The sequence below is a fragment of the Panthera onca genome, chromosome E1, assembly GCF_046562875.1.
Source record: "Panthera onca isolate mPanOnc1 chromosome E1, mPanOnc1 haplotype 2, whole genome shotgun sequence".
NCBI lineage: Eukaryota > Metazoa > Chordata > Mammalia > Carnivora > Felidae > Panthera > Panthera onca.
In genome coordinates, this window is record NC_138352.1 from 30,768,480 (window position 1) to 30,793,584 (window position 25,105).

The 25,105-nt window shown below is 38.9% G+C and overlaps 1 protein-coding gene and 1 long non-coding RNA gene across 2 annotated transcripts; one reads left to right on the forward strand and one right to left on the reverse strand.

The window, feature by feature from the left end:
• Positions 1-7,562: 7,562 nt before the first annotated feature.
• On the reverse strand, positions 7,563-17,562 carry LOC132688172 (uncharacterized). The gene is made up of 4 exons (XR_009614435.2): positions 17,341-17,562; positions 16,896-17,004; positions 7,853-7,936; positions 7,563-7,736 (listed from the first exon to the last, which is right to left on the reverse strand). It is a non-coding gene; the product is annotated as an uncharacterized LOC132688172 (long non-coding RNA).
• On the forward strand, positions 9,388-11,954 carry LOC132688171 (olfactory receptor-like protein DTMT). Its single transcript, XM_060646981.3, has one exon. It carries the CDS (start codon positions 9,737-9,739, stop codon positions 10,679-10,681), a length of 945 nt encoding a protein of 314 aa, XP_060502964.1. The 5' UTR covers positions 9,388-9,736; the 3' UTR covers positions 10,682-11,954.
• Positions 17,563-25,105: the final 7,543 nt, after the last annotated feature.

The following is a 25,105-nucleotide window of genomic DNA, read 5'->3' on the forward strand; positions in this document are numbered from 1 at the left end:
TATCTCAAGAAACAAGAAAAATCCCAAATACAAAATCTAACAGCACACCTAAAGGAAATAGAAACAGAACAGCAAAGGCAGCCTAAACCCAGCAGAAGAAGAGAAATAATAAAGATCAGAGCAGAAATAAACAATATAGAATCTAAAAAAACTGTAGAGCAGATCAACGAAACCAAGAGTTGGTTTTTTGAAAAAATAAACAAAATTGACAAACCTCTAGCCAGGCTTCTCAAAAAGAAAAGGGAGATGACCCAAATAGATAAAATCATGAATGAAAATGGAATGATTACAACCAATCCCTCAGAGATACAAACAATTATCAGGGAATACTATGAAAAATTATATGCCAGCAAATTGGACAACCTGGAAGAAATGGACAAATTTCTAAACACCCACACTCTTCCAAAACTCAATCAGGAGGAAATAGAAAGCTTGAACAGACCCATAACCAGCGAAGAAATTGAATCGGTTATCAAAAATCTCCCAACAAATAAGAGTCCAGGACCAGATGGCTTCCCAGGGGAGTTCTACCAGACATTTAAAGCAGAGATAATACCTATCCTTCTCAAGCTATTCCAAGAAATAGAAAGGGAAGGAAAACTTCCAGACTCATTCTATGAAGCCAGTATTACTTTGATTCCTAAACCAGACAGAGACCCAGTAAAAAAAGAGAACTACAGGCCAATATCCCTGATGAATATGGATGCAAAAATTCTTAATAAGATACTAGCAAATCGAATTCAACAGCATATAAAAAGAATTATTCACCATGATCAAGTGGGATTCATTCCTGGGATGCAAGGCTGGTTCAACATTCGCAAATCGATCAACGTGATACATCACATTAACAAAAAAAAAGAGAAGAACCATATGATCCTGTCAATCGATGCAGAAAAGGCCTTTGACAAAATCCAGCACCCTTTCTTAATAAAAACCCTTGAGAAAGTCGGGATAGAAGGAACATACTTAAAGATCATAAAGGCCATTTATGAAAAGCCCACAGCTAACATCATCCTCAACGGGGAAAAACTGAGAGCTTTTTCCCTGAGATCAGGAACACGACAGGGATGCCCACTGTCACCGCTGCTGTTTAATATAGTGCTGGAAGTTCTAGCATCAGCAATCAGACAACAAAAGGAAATCAAAGGCATCAAAATTGGCAAAGATGAAGTCAAGCTTTCGCTTTTTGCAGATGACATGATATTATACATGGAAAATCCGATAGACTCCACCAAAAGTCTGCTAGAACTGATACATGAATTCAGCAAAGTTGCAGGATACAAAATCAACGTGCAGAAATCAGTTGCATTCTTATACACTAACAATGAAGCAACAGAAAGACAAATGAAGAAACTGATCCCATTCACAATTGCACCAAGAAGCATAAAATACCTAGGAATAAATCTAACCAAAGATGTAAAAGATCTGTATGCTGAAAACTATAGAAAGCTTATGCAGGTAATTGAAGAAGATATAAAGAAATGGAAAGACATTCCCTGCTCATGGATTGGAAGAATAAATATTGTCAAAATGTCAATACTACCCAAAGCTATCTACACATTCAATGCAATCCCAATCAAAATTGCACCAGCATTCTTCTCGAAACTAGAACAAGCAATCCTAAAATTCATATGGAACCACAAAAGGCCCCGAATAGCCAAAGTAATTTTGAAGAAGAAGACCAAAGCAGGAGGCATCACAATCCCAGACTTTAGCCTCTACTACAAAGCTGTCATCATCAAGACAGCATGGTATTGGCATAAAAACAGACACATAGACCAATGGAATAGAATAGAAACCCCAGAACTAGACCCACAAACGTATGGCCAACTCATCTTTGACAAAGCAGGAAAGAACATCCAATGGAAAAAAGACAGTCTCTTTAACAAATGGTGCTGGGAGAACTGGACAGCAACATGCAGAAGGTTGAAACTAGACCACTTTCTCACACCATTCACAAAAATAAACTCAAAATGGATAAAGGACCTGAATGTGAGACAGGAAACCATCAAAACCTTAGAGGAGAAAGCAGGAAAAGACCTCTCTGACCTCAGCCGTAGCAATCTCTTACTCGGCACATCCCCAAAGGCAAGGGAATTAAAAGCAAAAGTGAATTACTGGGACCTTATGAAGATAAAAAGCTTCTGCACAGCAAAGGAAACAACCAACAAAACTAAAAGGCAACCAACGGAATGGGAAAAGATATTTGCAAATGACACATCGGACAAAGGGCTAGTATCCAAAATCTATAAAGAGCTCATCAAACTCCACACCCGAAAAACAAATAACCCAGTGAAGAAATGGGCAGAAAACATGAATAGACACTTCTCTAAAGAAGACATCCGGATGGCCAACAGGCACATGAAAAGATGTTCAACGTCGCTCCTTATCAGGGAAATACAAATCAAAACCACACTCAGATACCACCTCACGCCAGTCAGAGTGGCCAAAATGAAGAAATCAGGAGACTATAGATGCTGGAGAGGATGTGGAGAAACAGGAACCCTCTTGCACTGTTGGTGGGAATGCAAATTGGTGCAGCCGCTCTGGAAAGCAGTGTGGAGGTTCCTCAGAAAATTAAAAATAGACCTACCCTATGACCCAGCAATAGCACTGCTAGGAATTTATCCAAGGGATACAGGAGTACTGATGCATAGGGGCACCTGTACCCCAATGTTTATAGCGGCACTCTCAACAATAGCCAAATTATGGAAAGAGCCTAAATGTCCATCAACTGATGAATGGATAAAGAAATTGTGGTTTATATACACAATGGAATACTACGTGGCAATGAGAAAAAATGAAATATGGCCTTTTGTAGCAACATGGATGGAACTGGAGAGTGTGATGCTAAGTGAAATAAGCCATACAGAGAAAGACAGATACCATATGGTTTCACTCTTATGTGGATCCTGAGAAACATAACAGAAACCCATGGGGGAGGGGAAGGAAAAAAAAAAAAAAAAAAAGAGGTTAGAGTGGGAGAGAGCCAAAGCATTAGAGACTGTTAAAAACTGAGAACAAACTGAGGGTTGATGGGGGGTGGGAGGGAGGGCAGGGTGGGTGATGGGTATTGAGGAGGGCACCTTTTGGGATGAGCACTGGGTGTTGTATGGAAACCAATTTGACAGTAAATTTCATATATTAAAAAATAAAAAAAAATAAAAAAAAAAAAAAAAAAAAAAAAAAGAAATAACAAAAAGAACAGAAATCAATGAATTGCAAACAGAAAAATGAGACAGAAAAAATGAAAACAAAAGTTGGTTCTTTGAAAAATTAGCTAAAATAAATACACTTTTAGTCAGAATGATTAAGAGGAGAAAAAAGAAAAGGCACAAAGCATAAATATTAGGAAAGATATATAAGATGTCACTACAAAGCCCTATAGTCATTCAAAGAATAATAATGGAATACTATGAATAATCTTATGCCCATAAATGCTACAGCTCAGATAAAATGGGCAAATTTGTTGAAAAACACAATTTCCAAAGCCTACTCACAAAGAATAGATAACCTGAATCATTGTTTCTATTAAAGAAACAGAGTTTGTAGGTAAAAGCCTTCTGACAAAGAAAACTTCAGATGGCTTTACTGATCAATTATATGAAGGAAAAAGGATACTTTCTATGCAATTCTCCCCATATTTAGAAGAGGAGGAAATACTTCTCAAGTCATTTTATGAAGCCTTGATATCAAGACCAGATAAAGAAATTATAAGGAAACTATAGACCAATATTCCTCACGAACATACACACTAAAATCCTCATTAATGCAAACAGAATCTAACCATACATGAAAAGGGTTATATATCACTATCAAATGGGGTTTATCATGGGAATGAAAAGCTGTTCATTCAACATTCAAAAACCAATCAATCTAAACGATCAATCAATAAAGCAAATGGGAAAAGCCATATGATTTTAAAATCAGCATGGTGTTAAACCTCAAAGAAACCATTTAATTAAGGCTGTGTCCCAAAGTATAATTCTGTGGGTAAGTGTATTGTACAGTTGTTACCAAGTGACCCTTTGTTATTAAAAAGGGAGATTTACCTGGGAAAAAGAATCATCTGAACAAATGCAGAAAAAGCCTTTGACAAAAAATTCAACATTAATGTAACCAGTTTGTGATTAAAACTCTCAGCAAACTGGAAATAGAGGAAACTTCTTCCACCTAATGGAAGAGCAACTTCTAAAAAACTATAGCTAATATCATAGTTGATGGTGAGAGATTGAATACTTTCTCCCTAAGTTCAGGGACAAAGTAAAAATGTTTGCTCTCACCCTTGTTATTCAGTATTGTATTTGAAGTCCTAAGCAGTGAGAAAGGGCAAGGAAAACAAATAAAAAGTATATAGAGTGGAAAGTAAGAAATTAAACCATCTCTGTTCATAAACAACATGATTGTCTATTTAGAAAGTCCCAAAGAACATAAAAAATGGTTCTAGAATTAGTGAGTTTAGTAATAACATAGGATACAAGGTCAGTATATTAAGAAGTTTCATTTCTGTGTATAAATATAATATTAATATATTAAAATTATATTTATATCACCTAGAAATAAACATGTGTAAAGTGGAAGAAAAACTCTTTAAAGTACTATTTACACTAACACCAAAACATTTAATACTTAGGTATAAATCTTACACAATATATGAATGAACTATATCTTGAAAACTACCAAACACTGATTAAAGAAGTCAAATAAAAAAATGGGTAGATGTAAAATGGTCATGGATAGAAAACTCAATATTGTTAAGATGTCAACTCTTCCAAAACTGATTTAGAAATTGAACACAATTCCAATCAAAATTCCCAGTTTTTTGATACAAATTAACAATATGATTATAATATTCATATGTAAAGGCAAAGAAACTAAAAATTAAAACTGATTTTGGAAAAGTAAACAAACTAAAAGGACTCATGTTGCCTGGTTTCCAGACTTACTGTTAATTAAAATAATCAGGAAACTATGGTATTGGAGAAAATATAGAACTATTGATGAGTGTAACAGTATAGGATAGTACATAGAGTCCAGAAATAGATCCACTCAAGTGTTGTCCACTGATTATTGACAAAGATGCAAAGATAATTTATGGAAAATTATCTTTTCAATGAGCGGTGCTGGAAAAATCAGATTTCCATATGCAAAAAATAAAAATGAACCTCAATGCATACCTCACAATCTCTACAACAATTCACTCAAAATGGATCATGCACTCATACAAATATGAGTACTGAGAAAGTTCCCCCATAGCATCCTGTTTCGTGAGGTAAGAGAAGTCCCAGGGCAGAAAACAAGGAGCATGTGCAGCAGAATTGAGGTAACGTGCTGTCAGGTAGCTTCTGATAAAGCTCATTGAAGTCAGTGCAGTTACTGAAGCTGTGGCTAAAATAAAAAATGAAACTGAAGAATTGAAAATGGTGCACAAGCAGTGTCTTATATAGTTCTGAAGAGAGGAGTGATTCTATCAGGGGGTGGCTTTCCATAACGATGGTTTCACTGAATTAGAAATTGAGCCCACCATCTGGACATTTTGCTGTTCTTATGTGAACTGATGCACAAAGAGAAGAGTTGCCATTCTGCCTGAGGTGGTGATGTTGATTACTAAGGAGAATCTGGGTTGCTGTACACAAATGGTGCAGCTAGGATCATGTCTGAAATTCTGGGGAATTCTTTGGGTGCCACTTAAGATTTTGTCTAATAATAAATCTTAATGGAAACTATAACAACCTAATAAAGGCAAGACCAATGAGGGTACAGATTTCCTAGGAATGAAGGTTTGCATGATACTGCTATGGAAAAAACTCCCATCCAGACAGAGATAATGGCGAATGAGAACATAGAATGTGTTAGTGAAAGAAGGATTTATAAATGTCACCTATGGCCTTGTGATCAATCACAGTACAAGGAAGAACTGGAAAATAAGAGGTAATCTGACACATAGGAAGAGTGGTAGAGATGATGGTGGTGACAGAGTTCTATGGAGATTTTCCAAGAGAGGTAATGAAGTAGAAGTACCTCAGTGGGATTCAGATCTGAGTTTCTTTTTCTATCTCTGCATGAGGAAGAATTGAACATAATCTGGGAGAGTTTAGATTTTCTCTTATTCCAGTACTTTCTATGTACCTGCATATGGTTGCGTCATAGAGATCTAATTTTTGTTAGCTGCAGGTTTAACTCTCCCCTTGAGAATGTTTATGAGGAACTAGGTTGTAGTGAGAGAGTATGCCACCCTGGGAATCTTTCAAAAATACTTGTCTTTCATGGCACTTTGTTCAAAGACCACTGATGACATCTTCTTGGCCATAGGATAAAGCCTCTTACATTGTAAGATGTTTCAGGCTATTCAGTCTGATCCCTTAATTTCCATGGCTTCTCCAACCATCCTTCTTCACCTCCCAAATTGTAGGCTCCAGCCCCACAGGACTACTGCCCATTCCCTAAACAGGCAGTGACTACTCATCCATATATGAGCTGCTCTCCATTGCCACCTTTAGTCAGGTGTGGTCAGTGATGTAGTCAATCACCACTCCAAGACTCTGAGAGCATTTATCTTAAGGAGTCCTGGGTAATTTCTGTGTCTTTAATGAGTTCCTTTAGGATCTAGACTCCTTTGGGATCCAGGGCCCTCTAGGGCCAGGGATGTGCACAATGGGAGATGTGATAAGGGATGCTGCAGACACAGGTGACAATTACAGAGGTTATCACTTCACATGTCTTAGTAAATAAAGGGAAACAGGACCTCAGGTTAGTGTCCAGGAGTCACCCTCAGACACACTGGGTAAGTTGGGCAGAGGGTGAATGAGCTGGTCTCTTAGGGTCCTTCCAACCTGAGGGTCTTGCTTTCCCAGGTTGTATGATGTTCTGTAGGATAGAGCTTCAGGTATGATAGCCCTCCTCTTCTTCACCTCCCTGCCTCCGAAGACATCCCCACATTCTAGAAATATTTCAGTTGATGTTCACCAGTTACAATCTTGTGGTCAATGATAGCATTTGTAAATATTACTGTGTCATGTATTCTTACAAGATTGTATAATTCCAATGTAATGATGGCTCTTGTGGTAGGCTAATTTAATGTAATAGTCTGAGCCCTTGTTTTATTTTAGAATCACCTTGGAGCTTTAAAAATCTTTGCACAGGCCTCCTCTAAGATTGTGATTATATATATCTGAGGGCACCCAGTAATGTTCATTTTTAAAAGCATCATAAATATTTGCTATTCAATGTGTAGCCCATGGACCACAGCATAACAGTCAGCAGGTGCTAATTAAAAATGTAAAACTGGCCCCCTGAACCAGAATCAGTGTTGTAGCAGAACTCCTGGGTGATTTGCATGAGCATTTAATTTTAGAAGTACTGTGCTAGGTGATTCTCATGTGCAGTCTAGTCTGAGAACTACTGACGATGGGTGAAGATGGTCATTGCATAATCAGTAGTAGCATCTGCAAGTGCTGTCTCTGGGTGGTGACTCCTTATCATACCCTCAACACCAGGGATGGATCCCGCTCATTTACTGGGAAGCAAAATTCTGAGAAAACAGCTGTATGATTTCCCCTAGATGTTTCTTCCCACTGTAATGCCAGTACATAAAATCCATGTGTAAAAGCTGTTAAATGTGGTTGGATCAAACAGCACCAGCAGGGTGAAAGTCTTAGCACGTGGACTCTCCGTTATGTCTTTGATGAAGGAGCTTCCCACATCTCTTGGTGGTTCTCCTCTGCTTTCTTTGTCAGCTTTGAGACACACGGAGGTGTATTAGTCAGGGTTCTCCAGAGAAACAGAACCAATAGGAGATTATATCTATATCTATTGTTATATATCTATAAACACAGTTGTATATCTCTATTACCTGTATCAGATGTATCAGTGATAAGAGTAGTGTTATCTGAGGTGCTCCAACATTTTCCATGGGTGCAGTATTACATTCATAAATCTGTAACAAAGTGACAAATTCAGTGCTAAATGGTGAAGCTAGTGAGTTCTTGTTTTGAGAGCATTTAGTAGGAGTAGATATTCTAACAGGAGTTTTCTGTCTTTAGTTTTCATTATTACTGTTATTTTAGAGAGTGGGGGGAGTGGGAGAGGGGGGCAATGGGAGAGAGAGAGAGAGAGAGAGAGAGAGAATGAGAAAGAGAGAATCTGAAGCAGGCTCCACACTCAGCATGGAGCCCAAAGTGGAGCTCTATCCCACGACCCTGGGATCACGACCTGAATTAAAATCAAGAGTCAAACACTGAACCAACTGAACCACCAGGTGCCCCAGGAGTCTGCTGTCTTTAAAGTTGAAGGAATGCATGTCTCAGCCTGAAGCACAGCCAATGAATATTTATGAAACACTGGCTACATCCAGGCACCGTGCCAGGTGCTGGCACTTCTGCAGTCATGAAGGCAGACATGACCTTTCCTGCATGAAGTTTACAGTCCACTGGGGAGGACAGCTATACACAATCCCCTGGGCATTTAGTGCTTTGGGGACAAGCACAGGATGCTGTGGAAACATAGCAGCAGGTTCTCACTTGGTCTGGAGGGCACAGGAGAGGTATAGCTGAGTAAGTGACATGTAATATGCCTGAAGGATAAGTAGGGAAAACCAGGTGAAGAGGGAGCAGGGGGAGGAAGATGCTAGGCAGGGGGGACAGCAAGTGCAAAAGTCTGGAGGCAAGAAATTGTGACTTTCAAGTGCAGCATTTTTGGAGAGGTGAGTGTGAGTGCCACAGTGGGGCCAGGTGAAGCTGGTGGAAGTAGGCCAGGGTCAGGTCATGAAGCACCTTTCGTGCCTTTGAAAGGAATTTTGCCTTTATCTTAAGAGCAATGAGAATCTATGAAGACTTTAGGGAGAATGATGATCAGATTTTCATCTTATAATGCCACAGTGCAAACAAAGGATATTAAAGGAGATTATTCAAGCATGGATGCAGGGAGATGAGTGAAGAGGCTGTTCCAATATTGCAGACATGATGTTAGCCCAGCCAGGGTAGTGATGGTGGAGATAAGGAGTGGATGAATGAGAAAGAGATTTACATGGCAGCATCTTAAGGATGTGTTGACAGATTGGATACTGATAATGAGAGAAAGGAGGGAATGAAAGAGAACTCAGGTGTACGACTGGTATACCTGGATTCCTTTTTGGTGAGCTATGGGGACCTACAGGGGGAGGGAATTGGGACTGGGAGATGGCCAGGGTAACATCATGTTTCCTTTGGGATCTGCTGAGCTTTAAATGCATGTGATAAGTCTCAGGGAAGATAATCATTAAGTAACTAGGTTACAAAGTCACCTACACCTGAGGATTAAATGGTTATCAAATCCATTAGAGTAGATGAGTTTTTCTTGGTGGTATATGTAGCACTGTAAGAGAATAGTGTTTAGGAGAAAGCCCTGGAACATCAACATGAAGAGATTGACAAAACAGAAATCAGAGTTACGGAGGATGCCTGGTCAGGTAGATATGAGGAAAATGAATATATGTGTCTCAGAAGGTAATGGATAAGATTGTTTTATAAAAGTTGAGATATTGTTACATGTTAAAGAGAAGTGAAGAAAAGTCATTTCCAATCATAGACATTCTGACTGTAGAGATTTGGAGTATAGGAATGGTAATTATTGTGATGAGAGTGATGTAAAGTATCTTTGCAGAGCACCCAGCAGGCCATGTATCATAGAAATATGTTCATTTTTAAATTCAGGTTTTAATGGACACTATAATTTCTTCCTAAAATGCTGAAGACAGAGCATGACAGGAAAGAATCAAACTGTTGTCTTAGAATTCCTCCTCCTGGGCCTGCCCATCAAGTCAGAGCTGCGAGACCAGTTCTATGCCCTGTTCCTGCTCATGTATGTTACCACCATCCTGGGGAACCTGCTCATCATCGTCCTCATTCGCCTGGACTCCCGCCTCCACACGCCCATGTATTTGTTTCTCAGCAACTTGTCCTTCTCTGACATCTGCTTCTCCTCTGTCACAATGCCCAATCTGCTGCAGAACATGCAGAGCCAGGTCCCATCCATCCCCTATGCCGGCTGCCTGACCCAGATGTACTTCTTCCTATTTTTTGGAGACCTGGAGAGCTTCCTCCTGGTGGCCATGGCCTATGACCGCTATATGGCCATCTGTTTCCCCCTGCACTACACCACCATCATGAGCCCCAAGCTCTGTCTCTCCTTGGTGGTGCTGTCCTGGGTGCTGACTGCTGCCCATGCCATGTTGCACACCCTGCTCATGGCCAAGTTGTCCTTCTGTGCCGACAACATAATCCCCCACTTTTTCTGTGACATGTCTGCTCTGCTGAAGCTGGCCTGCTCTGACACTCGAGTCAATGAGTTGGTGATATTTATCATGGGAGGGCTCATTCTCATCATCCCATTCCTACTCATTGTCATATCTTATGCACGGATTGTGTCCTCCATCCTCAGGGTCCCTTCTGCCAGGGGCATCCGCAAGGCCTTCTCCACCTGTGGCTCCCACCTCTCTGTGCTGTCTCTTTTCTATGGGACAGTTATCGGCCTCTACTTGTGCCCTTCAGCTAATAATTCTGCTGTTAAGGAGACTGTGATGGCCGTGATGTACACTGTGGTCACCCCTATGCTGAATCCCTTCATCTACAGCCTGAGGAACAGAGACATGAAGGGAGCCCTGGGAAGAGTCTTTTGTGGAAAGAAAATTCCCTTCTCTGTATGACGGTAACATTTGGTATTTTTACATATTTCTATCTAGTAGATATAATAATATTGGAATATTATCCCAGATTTTTTTCCCTTACCATGGAAACTTTCTGCTAAAATCACATACTAAATTCAATATGTAAAAGAGATGAAGTGGAGGTGTATAGTTGAAGGAGGGAAGAGAGGTCTTGGTGACCTGCTGGCTAAGCCTTCTCTTTGTGTTTCCTCAGTGATCCTGAAAAAGTGTACTTTAAAAACTCCTGTTTTAAATGATCTTCATGCCTTATAGTCTTTAACTAATTTATCATAGGAGACTATGTTTTTTTTAAGCCTGAACTCTGCTTTGATTATGGTATAATTTAAAAATAATTCTCTATATTCTTAGGTCAAGACTAAATAAGCTCCACCATATCCACCTCCCAGCTTCCCTCTAAACATCTCCTACTTACCTCTCTCTGCACAAGATTCACATCACTTTATCTCTCAACCTTTTCCCCCTCTTACTTATTTTCATGTCTACTCTGTTTTCTGACCTGGCCTGACCTGAAATGGAGTTTTCTAGCCCTTTGCTACAGGAGTGTATTTTGTCTTTATCTGGGAATAACTAATACCCAGGGGACCTAAAACTGATTTCCCCAGGAATGGCGAAAGAAGCTGGAAGCTAGTAGACAAATTCAGAGTTTAAGGATACCTCTTTTCTGTTTGATATTTTGGACCTTATAAAAGAACTTTATATCTGTATGTTTACACTACCATCACCCTCATGACAATTCCAAGGATTGGGGTAGATATTATTACTGTTTCACAGACTGAAAAATATAGCATTCAATTACTTGCCAAGTCACACAGTATGTCAACTGTTGAATCTATGGAAGATCCTAGACTAAGTAATTCTATAATTTCTTCTCATATTCTTTCACTTTAGAAAGAAGGGGAGCAGCCATTAAAAACAAGACAAAACAAACCTCTCTTAGCTTCATTTATGGTATGGACTAGTTTTCCAACCTTGGTCCATATGTATCCTCAGCTGTCCCCTTAAGTTATGGCATCCAAACCCACCACTTTGATCCTCAGGTATGTTCTGGTGACTTCCACATCTCTATCTGAAGCCAAGACTCTTCTCAAGAGTTCCAGACCATTATTCTCATCTATCCATTGGATGTCTCTACTTGAGGGTTTATGAACACTTGAAGCTCAACATGCACATTATTAAACTCTTTATGTTCCCTCAGGTCTGCTCTTTGTCCTTTATTCTACATCTTGATTTCTGATGTCACCTTCTACCCAGTTACCTTAACAGCCACCTATGTATATGTATATATGTTCATAAAAGTCGATTATAGTTTATATAATCTTGCATTATACATTTTCATTTAATATTTCATTTCTTGAAATATTTTATTATATTTATGAGGTAGCTAGCTAAGGTAACACTAGTTGCTATACTGGATAAATTCTGAAATCTCATTGCCATCATACAACAAATATATAGTGGCAAGAAAAAGATTAAATTAATGCACTTCCATCCGTAACAAAAATTCCATTAAAAAAGACAATGAAAAATAGATCCTGTTCTCAATAGCAATGGGAATTATGTGCAAGAACATAAGAAGAAAACTTTAAAACTTTACTGAAAGATATAAAAGAATACCACAATAAGTGGACATTTACAGTGACCCAGGATGCCTCATTTTAAACAGCTTTTGAGGAGTAAATTTTATATACTAAAATCAATCCATTTAAAATTGTGCATTTTGATGAGTTTTGAAATGTCAATATTTTAACAATATCAGTTCTCCTCATATACATTCAATACAATCTAAATCAAATTCTCAAAGGAATTATTTTAGTGGAAACTGACAAGTTTATATTGATGTGTGTTTGACATATTTGACCACATAAAAATAAGAAACTTATCTAGGAGAAAAGATAACACAAACAAACTTGAAAGAGACGTGACAGTTACATGTCTAACAGACACAATATTAAAATTCAGAATATACAAAGAACACCTACAAGTAATATAAGAATAAAATAAACCGAATACCTCAAATAACCAAAGCAATCTTGAAAAAGGAAAATAAAACTGGAGGCATCACAATTCTAGATTTCGAGTTATATTACAAAGCTGTAGTGATCAAAACAGTATAGTATTAGCACAAAAATAGATAGTCAAGTCAATGGAATAGAACAGAAAACCTATAAATAAACCCACAATTATATAGTCAATTAATCTTCAGTAAAAGAGGAAATAATATACAGTGGGAAAAATACATACAGTCTTTTCCCACAAATGGTATTGGGAAAACTGGATGGCAACATGCAAAAGAATGAAACTGGACCACTTTCATACATCATGCCCAAAAATAAATTCAACATCAATTAAAGACCTAAATGTGAGACCTGAATCCATAAAAATCCTAGAAGAGAGCGTGGGCAGTAATTTCTCTGACATCTGCCATAGCAACGTTTTTCTGCAGTATGCCTCCTGAGGCTAGGATAATAAAATAAAAAATAAGCTATTGGGACTACTTTAAAATAAAACGCTTCTGCACAGCGAAGGAAACAATCAACAAAACTAAATGGGGGAAGATATTTGCAAGTGACATACCTGATAGAGGGTTAGTATCCAAAATATATAAAGAATTGATACAACTCAACACCCAAGAAACAGATGATCCAAAAAATCCCCAAAACACAAAAATGCAAATAATCCAGTTAAAAAATGGGCAGAAGACGTGAACAGACATTTCTCCAAAGAAGACGTACAGGTGGCTAACAGACACATGCAAAGATGCTCAACATCACTCATCATGAGGGAAATGCAAATTGAAACTACAATGAGATATCACCTCACACCTGTAAGAATGGCTAAAATCAGAAACACAAGAAACAAGAGTTGGTGAGGGTGTGGAGAAAGAGGCACATTTGTGCACTGTTTTGTGTTTTTTTTTTTAAATTTTTTAATGTTTATTTATTTTTGACAGAGAGAGCATGACCTGGGGAGGGAAGAGAGAGAGGGAGACACAGAATCTGAAGCAGGCCCCAGGCTCTGAGCTGTCAGCACAGAGCCTGACATGGGGCTCAAATCCACAAACTGTGAGATCATGACCTGAGCCGAAAGTTGGACACTTAACCAACTGAGCCACCCAGTGCCCCCACATTTGTGCACTGTTAGTGGGAATGCAAACTGGTACAGCCACTCTGGAAAACAAAATCAGTGTTCCTCAAAAAGATAAAAATAGAAGTATTCTATGATCCAGTAATTGCAGTACTGGTATTTCCCCCCAAAATACAAAACACTAATTCAAAGGGATACACATGTACCTTTGTTTAAAGCAGCATTATTTACAACAGCCAAGATATGGAGGCAACCCAAGTGTCCATTGATAGATGAATGGTTAAAGAAGATGTGGTGTATAAACACAATGGAATATTATTCAGTCTCTTAACTATAGAGAATAAACTGATGGTGAACAGAGGGATGGGGGAAATAGGTGATGGGGATTAAGGAGTGTACTTGTCATGATGTGCACTGGGTGATGTATGAAATTGTTGAATCATTATATTATATACCTGAAACTAATATGACACTGTATGTTAACTCTACCTACTGGAATTAAAAGAAAAACTTAATAAATAAAAAATATTAACAGAAAATTCATAAAGAACAAACAGTATGAGTATGAAAATATTCAATTATATTGAAAATTATAAAGGATAATACAGTGACCAACTCTGTGCCAACATTATGCATTTTCAAATATTTGTCAAGTTTGTTTTAGATCTTGATTTTTCTTTAAAAAGCAAACAAACAAACATACAGGGGAGCCTGGGTGGCTTGGTTGGTTGAGTGGCTGACTCTTGGTTTCAGCTCAGGTCATGATCTCACAGTTCATGAGCCCTTGGTTGGGCTCTGCGCTGATGGCCTGGAGACTGCTTGGAATTCTCTTTCGTCCTCTCTCTCTCTGCCCCTCTCCTGCTGTGTGTGCTTTCTCTCTCTCAAAAATAAATGAATAAACATTGAAAAACACACATATATAGTTAGTCTACCATATATACTTGTTCCAAGTCTCAACCTCATCTTGTGTCCTAAAGCATGGTAAAAACACATGTTGTGTTATAATTTTACTAAATAACTGCTGATTCATAATAAAAAGAATAAACATAATTGATAAATTTATAAATGACTGAATTTCTATTTTATTTTTTTAAATTTCTATTTTTATAACAAGATGCAGGGATAGAGATTTTAAAGATGAAATCCTATGTCATTACACCTGTGACATTCAAAACAAAAGCTCCAGGCTTAATTTCAAATTAGTTTGTTTTTCTTATACTCCATCCATTGCTCAAATTTGTTCATATTTCATTTGTTCATATTTACATCCAATATCAAACTCTCTCTTCCTCACTCCCTCCCCCCTCTCCCTCTCCTTTTTCTTTTCTGTTGGAAAACAAGAAGCCGGGGGCACCGTAAGAATGTCCTGAAGGAAAAGGACAGAACAGCAAGGAACTGAAAGCAGTTTCATTCCCAGGTGGAAAGCCGCAGGGACTGCTCATCCCCTCCAGGAGGACATCATATGGGCACCAAGCCAGGGATAAGAATGTTTTGTCTGGTGCCAGACATACTCCTGACCCAGTATGGAATACACTGCAGGTGCATGACCTGTCCAGATGCCAAATACCATGTTGTATGTGCTCACTGTTATCAGACAAATTGCAAAAATATGCTTGAGCCAGGGGACCGGTGCTTCTGTTCCTGGGGAGTCTTAGCCCCCTGCTTTGTAATTCTCTCGTCACCGCACCTTTAGGCCTGTCTCTCTTCCCTTTTCCTTTCCTTCCTTCTTCTTTTTAAAATGACTGATCTGTGTTGAATCACTATGTTGTGCACCTGAAGCTACTATAACACTGTATGTTAACTAACTGGAATTAAAATAAAAACTTAAAAAATAAAATGGCTGATATATTTGAGATAATTTTCAGACATCAAAGCACATAGCCACTATATTCCGCATTCAGGATCTCCTAGAAACAAGAACATTTTCATACATAGTTACATTATCACACTTAAGAAATTTAACATTAATATACATATATTTAATACAATCTACATACAAATTTCCCAATGAAAAAGACTTGTTTTTTATTAGAGATTTGTTAACATACAATTCACATACTATACCATTCACCCATTTAAAATATACAATTAACTATTTTTTATGTATTCACAGAATTGTGCAGCCATCATCATAATTAATTTTAGAACGTTTTCATCACCCACCCCCCCAAATCCCATTAACAATCACTACCCATTTTTCCCTAGAAATCACCAATCCATTTATGTCTCTATAGATTTGCCTAGTCTTGATATTTCATATAAATAGAATCATATAATATGTGGCTTTTGCGATTGGCTTCTTTTAATTGGCATAATGTTTTCAAGGTTTATCCATATTGTGTATGTATCAGTACTTTATTGGTGAATACTATTCCATTGTATGGATATATCACATTCTCTTTATCCAGTCATCAGATGATGGCAGTTTCCACATTGGGTCTATTGTGAATAGTGCTGCTATGAACATTCATATACAAGTATTTTTTTCTATAACTTCTGTTTATTTGTTTGTTTTTGGTAAACACAAGGGGTGGAATTGCTGGATCATATGGCAATTGTACGCTTAACTTTTTTGAGGAATCACCAGACTGTACCACTCGCCTTCCTCCTTCCCAATGACCCCCATCTTCTACCCTCCTCCCAGAGCATGCACTATACCTCAGCCACACTGAACTTCCTTTATTTTTAAAAAGCTCCAGGCTCTCTCACCTGAGTTTTTCCATATACTATTTCCTCTCTAGATACTTTTATTTTCTTTTTCTGGAAAACTCCTCAGATTCGCTTGAATTTCCTTAAAATACAAAACAAAATAAAACATGTCTCCTCTGACCTAACAGATAAAGGTGTCCTTGATATGCGCTCTTATCACATCTTTTATTTCCCCTGTGAGGACATTTGTAATGCTTGGTTGGAGCTTGTTTAGTTGCATGTCTGCCGTCTAGACTATAAGCACTTTGAGGGCAGGCAAAGAGAAATACGTGGCTCAGAGCGTTGCACATGGTAGTTACCCAGTAAATATTTTTAGAAGGAATGCATTAATGATGTAATAGATTAAGTATTTCCTGGGTGGGTCAACACAATGCTTGCTATCATGGAGTTTAAAGCCCACCTGAGAAGAGAAGGTTGGTATAAATGGAAGCGGTCATTGGACAACATCTAATAGCGGTGGCCAGATGCCACAGTATTTGACTCTGATAACTATTGTAGAAGGCCAGATCCTGCAAAAGATAGAGAAGGGAGATATTAGTGTGGGCTTTAATGGTTGGGGAAAACTTTCCTGAGAAGATCAGACTTAGAGTGAACCCAGAGTTCTGTCTCAGGGTTTAGAAAAATGCAGACGCAAGGGTGGGGGCAAGCACTGGGTTTGATACTAATAAGTTTCTTTGGGACCCAGGGATCCCAGGAGTCAGGCCATTATAGAAGAGAGTCAGGAGACAATGGCAGAGACTCCAGCCTAACATGTATGATGGAAAAGTAACAAACAGGAAGCAGGTTCTGGAGCCACACTCAGAGAAGCTGGGTAAGCTGGGAGGGAGTTCAGAAGAGGTAGTTACTTTAAAATCCCGTGCAACAGATGTTAAGATTCCATAATTCTGTAGTGCAGTTCTTGCAGGATGATTTAGAAGTCGTCAGCTTCATTGTTTTCCTCTCTCAACAGTGATTCCCGTCTCCAAATGTAACTGGGAATCACCAGAGCAGTTGTTAATGGGAAAAAATAAATCGTATGTTTGTGGAGTCCTTTATCCTTTGCAAGTGCCAGTCATTCCAAACCCACAGTTCTGTAAGGTGTGTAAGATTCACTGATGATGGAGTGTAAGGTTGCAAAAGTTCAGCAGTTTGCCAAGGTTACTAGCCTGTAATGATGGAGTCTGACTTCTGTTGGTTCCTAAATATCTTGCTTGGGACTGAGGTAAACAGGGTATAAGAGACCATTTGGGGAACGCCTCTCCATGAAGCTGGCTTTCCTCACTCTCCACAGAGTTATCCTAATATTAATATCTTTAGCTCATAACTTGAGAGGAAATCCTCACTATTGGGTTCCAAATATTTGTCCCTTCTGGGCCAGTAGCTTCTTCTATCCCACAGTGCTCCTTTACCTTTTCTCTACCTGTACCAACATGCTGGGCTCATGGGTGAAAGGGAGATGAGGGCAGGGGTACTTGGGAAAACACTGCATCCTCATCACAGAACTTGATGATGACAGTGGTCTTACTAATACCACACTTCGTCTCAACTTACCTTGGCATGATAAATTAGGTACTGCTGTGTTTCTATTAAGCTGATTAGGGAATTCAGACTAAGGGAGATTAAGCTTCTTGGCCAAGGTCACAAAGCAGGTATGGGGGTAGTAAGGTGACCCCATGCTGCCTGGCTCCAGGGCCCACCACTTAAATACTGTAAACACACACTGGGGTCCTCCCAGCCTCAACCACGTCAGCTGCTGTCCCCAGAATGTCCATTTCGTTCTTACTCTCTTCTAACTCTTGCTTCCCTGACTAATGTCTCCTGAGTCAATCAAGTCTTAAAAGGGAAAAGAGACAAGCTTTTCACGTGGGTTGGGGTAGCCATTTTTCTAGTAGTTCCAGTGTTAGGAACTACAGTGTTGGGGTCTAGCGCCTGCAGATGATGAGAGAACATCTATTGACTTCTAATCTGAAGCAACTCAGACCTTTGTGTCATTCTGCAGTTTGGGCAGACCCCTGGTTCTAAACAGCCCCCAGGCTGAGACGGGTATGCAACACGGGCTCAGATCAGTCTGGGCTCATCATTTCTTTCCCTACACCCACTGAGGTGGGTGGCTGAGAGGGTGTGTAAGCCAGGTAGGCGGACAAACAAATGGGTTTTCCTTTGGAGTAGGAGTGCTGGGTGCAGACCAGCGAGAAGGATGAGGCTGCTGACGGGTAGGTGGGGGTAGAGCCGCCACTTGGTTTTGTACACGCCTTCTTCCAAGTAAAGCTTGTGGAGGGGAAGCTCAGGAGAACAGCTGAGTGCTCAGGGTTCTGGTGGCCCTTTGATCTGTTTACGTCCCAACTGCTCCCTGGCTACAATCTTCTTCAGCCTCAATGGTGGACTCACAAGGGGCACAGACCCCATGAAGGTGAAGGAGAAAGCATTGTGGGGAGGCTCAGATTAGGGGACTTCACTGCTGTGCTTGCTGTGGTGACCAGACCTTTGCTAGAGTTTTATCTCCCCCTGTGTCTGGCCCCATTGGCTTCATTAGGAGACTGCCTCAGCAAAGTCTCCCAGTTACTTAATAGGCCAGCATGCCTGGGATGATGTCTAGGTTTGGGTTGTGATCAAGTGTTTCATGTCTTTTTTTAAATTTTTTTAAATGTTTATTTATTTTGAGAGAGAGAGAGAGAAAGAGAGAGAGAGAGAGAGAGAGAGAGAGAATGAGTGGGGGAGGGGCAGAAAGAGAGGGAGACACAGAATCCGAAGCAGGCTCCAGGCTCTGAGCTGTCACCACACGGGGCTCGAACTCGAGAACTGTGAGATCATGACCTGAGCTGAAGTCAGATGCTTAACTGACTGAGCCACCCAGGCACCCCTAAGTGCTTCATATCTTAATATCCGGGACCCATCTGTGTTCCTCAGAATTTGTTGTTTACACTCCCTTCCACCCTCCCAATGTCCCTGTGATCTAATTTTTTCTTCTACGAATTTGAGAGTTTTCTAGTGCTTCTGGGAGAAATGGACCATTTATTTTCTAGGCGGGTCTCTCCATAGCTTGTGTTACATGAGAGTCAGTTACTCTGATGAACTTTTCCTCAGTCTGATTCCCACTGATTCATATGATCTAGTTCTCAAAACTTCTGGCATGCCAAGGCACCATTTTCCAGCACTCCTACTCACTTTTTTTTGTTTTGTTTTGTTTTGTTTTTTACATTTTGTTGTAATTGGCTACAGAGTATGCCATAGAGAAGCTATACTTTAGATCTGTATTGTTCAATCTGGTAACCACTAGCCACATGTTACTATTGAGCAGTTAAGTGTGGCTAGTTCCAATTGAGATGTGCTGTATGTACAAAATCCACACTGGATTTCGAAGAAAATAGATGTGTGAGTTTTTAGCGTACAGGTATTGATTATGTGTTGAAATGATGGTATCTTGGATATCTTGACGTTAATAAAATACGTAACAAAGATTAACTTCACCTGTTTCTTTTTGCCTTTTTATTTTCTTTTATTTTTTTACATATAATTTTTTAAATGTTTTATTTAGCTTTGAGAGACAGAGAGAGGCAGAGCATGAGCAGGGGTGGGACAGAGAGAGAGGGAGACACAGAATCTGAAGCAGGCTCCAGGCTCTGAATTGTCAGCACAGAGTCCGAGTCAGGGCCCGAACCCATGAATCATGAGATCATGACTTGAGCTGAAGTCAGACGCTTAACCAACTGAGCCACCCAGGCACCCTGCTTTTTGCCTTTTAAATTGTGTTTATTGAGGGGCGCCAGGGTGGCTCAGTCAGTTGAGTGTCCAACTTTGGCTCAGGTCATGATCTCACTGTTTGTGGGTTCGAACCCCACATCAGGCTCTGCACTGACAGCTCAGAGCCTGGAGCCTGCTTCAGGTTCTGTGTCTCCCTCTCTGCCCCTCCCCTGCTCCCATTCTCTCTCTCTCTCTCAAAAATAAATAAATGTTAAAAAAATTAAAAATAAATAAAAATAAAATGTGTTTATTGAAAATTTAAAATTGCCATTTTATTTTTATTTTTTTAAATTTATTTTTAATTTACATCCAAGTTAGTTAGCATATAGTGCAACAATGATTTCAGGAGTAGATTCCTTAATGCCCCTTACCCATTTAGCCCATCCCACCTCCCACAACCCCTCCAGCAACCCTCTGTTTGTTCTCTTTATTTAAGAGTCTCTTATGTTTTGTTCCCCTCCCCATTTTTATATTATTTTTGCTTCCCTTCCCTTATGTTGATCTGTTCTGTGTCTTAAAGTCCTCAAATGATAGAAGTCATATGATATTTGTCTTTCTCTAATTTCGCTTAGCATAATACCTTCTAGTTCCGTCCACATAGTTGCAAATGGCAAGATTTCATTCTTTTTTTTTAATGTTTACTTATTTTTGAGAGAGAGAGAGAGAGAGAGAGAGAGAGAGAGAGAGAGAGAAACAGAGCATGACCAGGGGAGGGGCAGAGAGAAAGAGGGAGACACAGAATCTGAAGCAGGCCCCAAGCTCCGAGCTGTCAGCACAGAGCCCCATATGGGGCTTGAACCCACAAACCATGAGATCATGACCTGAGCGGAAGTCGGAGGCTCAACTGACTGAGCCACCCAGGCTCCCCTTGATTTCATTCTTTTTGATTGCCGAGTAATACTCCATTATCTTCTTTATCCATTCATCCGTCGATGGACATTGGGGCTCTTTCCATACTTCGGCTATTGTTGATAGCACTGCTATAAATTGGGGTGCATGTGCCCCTTCGAAATAGCATACCTGTATTTCTTGGATAGATACCTCTTAGTGCAATTGCTGGGTCATAGGGTAGTTCTGTTTTTAATTAAAATTGCCACTTTAAATGTGTTTATTGAAAAGTTAAATGTGTTTATTGAAAATTTAAAATTATATTGAAAATATAAAATTTAAAATGCTCACATTTGTGGCATATATTTTATTGCCAGTGGACAGTGCTGCTTTAGATTAACCACCATGCTTCATTCTGATTGCCTCCAGAGTCTTGAGGATTTAAAATTTCTACCATTATGTATGATGTTGACTCTCGATAAGTTAGATCTTTTTATTATGTATTTTTGGGAATTCTCAGAAAAATGCCCTATGTGTGTCCTGAGACACCCTACTTAATTGTTGTGTTTCTTCTTAAATTAGTCAAAACTGACCAACTATTTTTTCTTAAGCAAGGGCACTGGTGTCTTTAAGTGTCCTACAAAAAAAAAAACAAACCAGGCTTCATATTTGCAATGAAGTAGGAGAATATGCAGAGATTGTAAATCTGTTCAGAGTCCCTTTGGTTTAAAAATAATACAGGGCAAGATGAGAGTGTGTTTGATGTCCTCATGGTCTGCTCCGAGTAAAGCTGTTGAAGATATGAGAACAGTCTGTGCCGATGCCAGCAGTCACCCAGTGTTGCCAGCAGAACTTGATGGTAAACGTAGGGCAAGCAACCCACTGTTGAGTTCCGAGGCCCTGAAAGTATTTGAACAGTTGAAGAAGCCTTGCTGGGAGCAATGTGGTTGAGACCTGGCATTACAGTTAATGGGGAATTAAAGGAGAACAAAATCTTGTGATAGGATTAAATCTCTTGATGGAGTCCTATGATTTCCATTTCACTGTGATCTAGAGAATGAAAGTATGCTCACATCTGGAGAGGGGACACAATCCAATTTTGGCAGATCCTAGCACATTATATTAAGGAAGTAATCTCTTATTTTATTCTGAGCTTTGATCAGGAATTGGTATTGATATTTTTCAATTGCCTTTTGGCTGTGGTTCATTAATACTAATTTTTTAAATTAAACATTAGCTTTTTTTCAAATATGAAAATTTGGAATTATTAGTGTTTTAGGCTTTTCATATCCATTTCTATAGGTGGAATTGTTCTATAATTCTATTTTCATGTCTTTCCCCCCCCTCTGTTTCAGTAAATTATGTAGCTTTCTATTTAATTTTAGGCTCTGGAATGCTTTATGTAGAGCCTGGGGATTATCGTTCCTTGAGAGTTTGAAAAATCCAAAAAGCTTCCTGGCCCAATGATTTTTTTTAATTGCAATATAATTTACATGTAGTGCACAAATCTCTGTGTACAGCTCGCTGAATTTTACACCCATGTAACCACTGCACTGATCTAGATACAGAACATTTCTATTATCCCAGAAGTTTTCCTATGCCCTCTCCTAGTTAGTGCCCATGCATGTCCAGAGGTAACCACTATTCTTATTTCTATCATCATAGATTAGATTTGCTAGCTCATGAACTTCGTATGAATGGAATCAACCCACATTTTTTTGAGTCTGGATTTTTTAATTCAACGTAATGTTTTTGATATTTATCCATTCTGTTGTTTGAATCATTATAGTTCATTCTTTTTCATTGCTATATAGTACACCATTAAAATGAATATGCCACAGTTTTTTTTATCTATTCTCCTGGACACTGGGTTTCTCAGTTTTAGCTCTTATGACTTGAGCTTCTTTGGAAAATTCTATTAAACATGCTTTTGAGGACATTTGTTTTCATTTATTTGGGATATTTCAGGAATGAATTTTCTGGACTATAGGGTGAGTGAATGTTAACCTTTAAGAACTGCAAACAGTTTGCTAAGTGGTTTTACTATTTTATATCCTTATCTGGGATATATGAGAATATTAATCACTAAAATTTGATATTGTCAATTTTTTCATTTTAGCCATTCTAGTGGGTGTACAGTACTATCTTATGATCTTAATTTGAATAATAATGTTGGGCATCTTTTTATATGCTTATTGTTGGCTTAAAGTAATTTATTATAGATACTTATTTTTTTCAGTTTGTTTCATATTTGTTGGTCTTTGATTTTTTCGACTTCTTGACTGTTTATTTTAATGGTCTCTTCAGATATCATGTATATTTATTATTGAGCCAATTTTTCAATTTGTTTTTGTTTAGCAAATGTCTCATCCAGATTTTCACATTTATTTCAGACATTTTAGGAAAACTTAAAAATTTGTCTCTGTAACTGTATCCTTTTTTTTATTCCTAATCTTCTATACTTATTTTTTAATTGGCCAGTTTTGTCTATTGTGTTGACCTTTTGAAAACAAAGCTCTCAAATTATTTTATCATTTTACTGCTTTTATGTTTTCCATTTTGCTAATATACGCTTTTAAGTTTATAAATTTCTTAATCCTTTTTATTTGAATTTTTGCCATTCTTTTTTCTATCCTTTTCAGCTTAATACTTTATTTTTTCCTAGCTTATTAGTAAAAATGAGGCATAGATTTTTCTTTTTCCATGATGACTCTGTGTGTAGTATGTTCCTTCTCAATAGAGCAGTGTTACTTTGTTCTTTGATGTAAAAATCATTTAGTAGAGGCTTAATATCCAAGTATATCACATGTTTGTTATTAATTTGTCATTTTACTGCACTACCTTCAAATAATGTGGTCTCTACAACTTCTCTTTTTGGACCATAAGTTCTACAAGAATTTGTGGTACTTTATTGTCCTTCATGCAGTTGCTAGAATCAACAAATGTGGTGATACCATCAACTACCATCAAATCTACAAGTAGAAAACTTGATCTCACAGTGATCAAGGTAGACACAGTCCTGGCCCTCACGGTGGGTCGGCTCTGGAGGCTACATCCTGTTAAGCAGCCCTGGTGATATTTGAGCTCATAACTCCTTATTTAGAAGACCGGGGCTCTAATTGCCTGGCTAGGGGGGGAAAAATGAATGCCAGCCCATTGGCTTTGAGGGATCCACAGAGACAAGAGGGGAAGCCCGCATTGGTCACCTCTCATTTCTTGGGTAAATATTGGTCATATACTTGTTTTTTCCTCTCCGAAGTTAATTATTATTTAAAACTTTTTAATGTTTATTTATTTTTGAGAGAGAGAGAGACAGCAGAGTGAGGTAGGGGGTGGGGGCAGAGAGAGAGGGAGATGCAGAATCCAAGCTGTCAGCACAGAGCCCAACGCGGGGCTTGAACTCGTGAACTGCGAGATCATGACCTGAGCCAAAGTCAGATGTCCAACGAGCTGGGCCACCCAGGTATCCCTGAAGTTAACCATTTCATTTAAATCATCAGATCTATTGGCAAAAAATTACATACGGTACTTTTTTAAAGTTCTCTCTCCTCTGAATCAGTGATTATATCTGACCTTCCTGCCTTCCTGGTGGCATTGCCAGGTCTGCCATCTCTGTTCTTGTGACCCACTGATCATTCTCCCACCCTTCCTCTGCCTGCACCCCCCACCCCCAGCTCAAGGAGATCTCTTTCTGGTTTGCTGGGAGGAAGCTTCACTTCACCTCCCAATTCTAGTCCAGACATTTTTTTTCTTTACCGGTAAATTCTGGCTTCACTCTGGAGCTCAGGCTTTTGGAAATAAAAGCCAGGAAAACTTGTGAACCATTTCTGCTTTCCTGCCACGTCTGTATCCTGAGGCAAGGAGCATAGAGCTAACTATCTATTGAATGGGAAGAAGTGAAAGTGAAGAGCGAGGAAACAAAACCTTCTAAGAGTAATATGTCAAAAATTATTCTATCCATGTTTTTTGAGGTATTCACAAATTGAGAGAGTTCAAGGACCCTTTAATTTCCCACTCCTTGAACTGGTTGATTTGCACCACAAGTTTTGTGGTTCCCGGTGC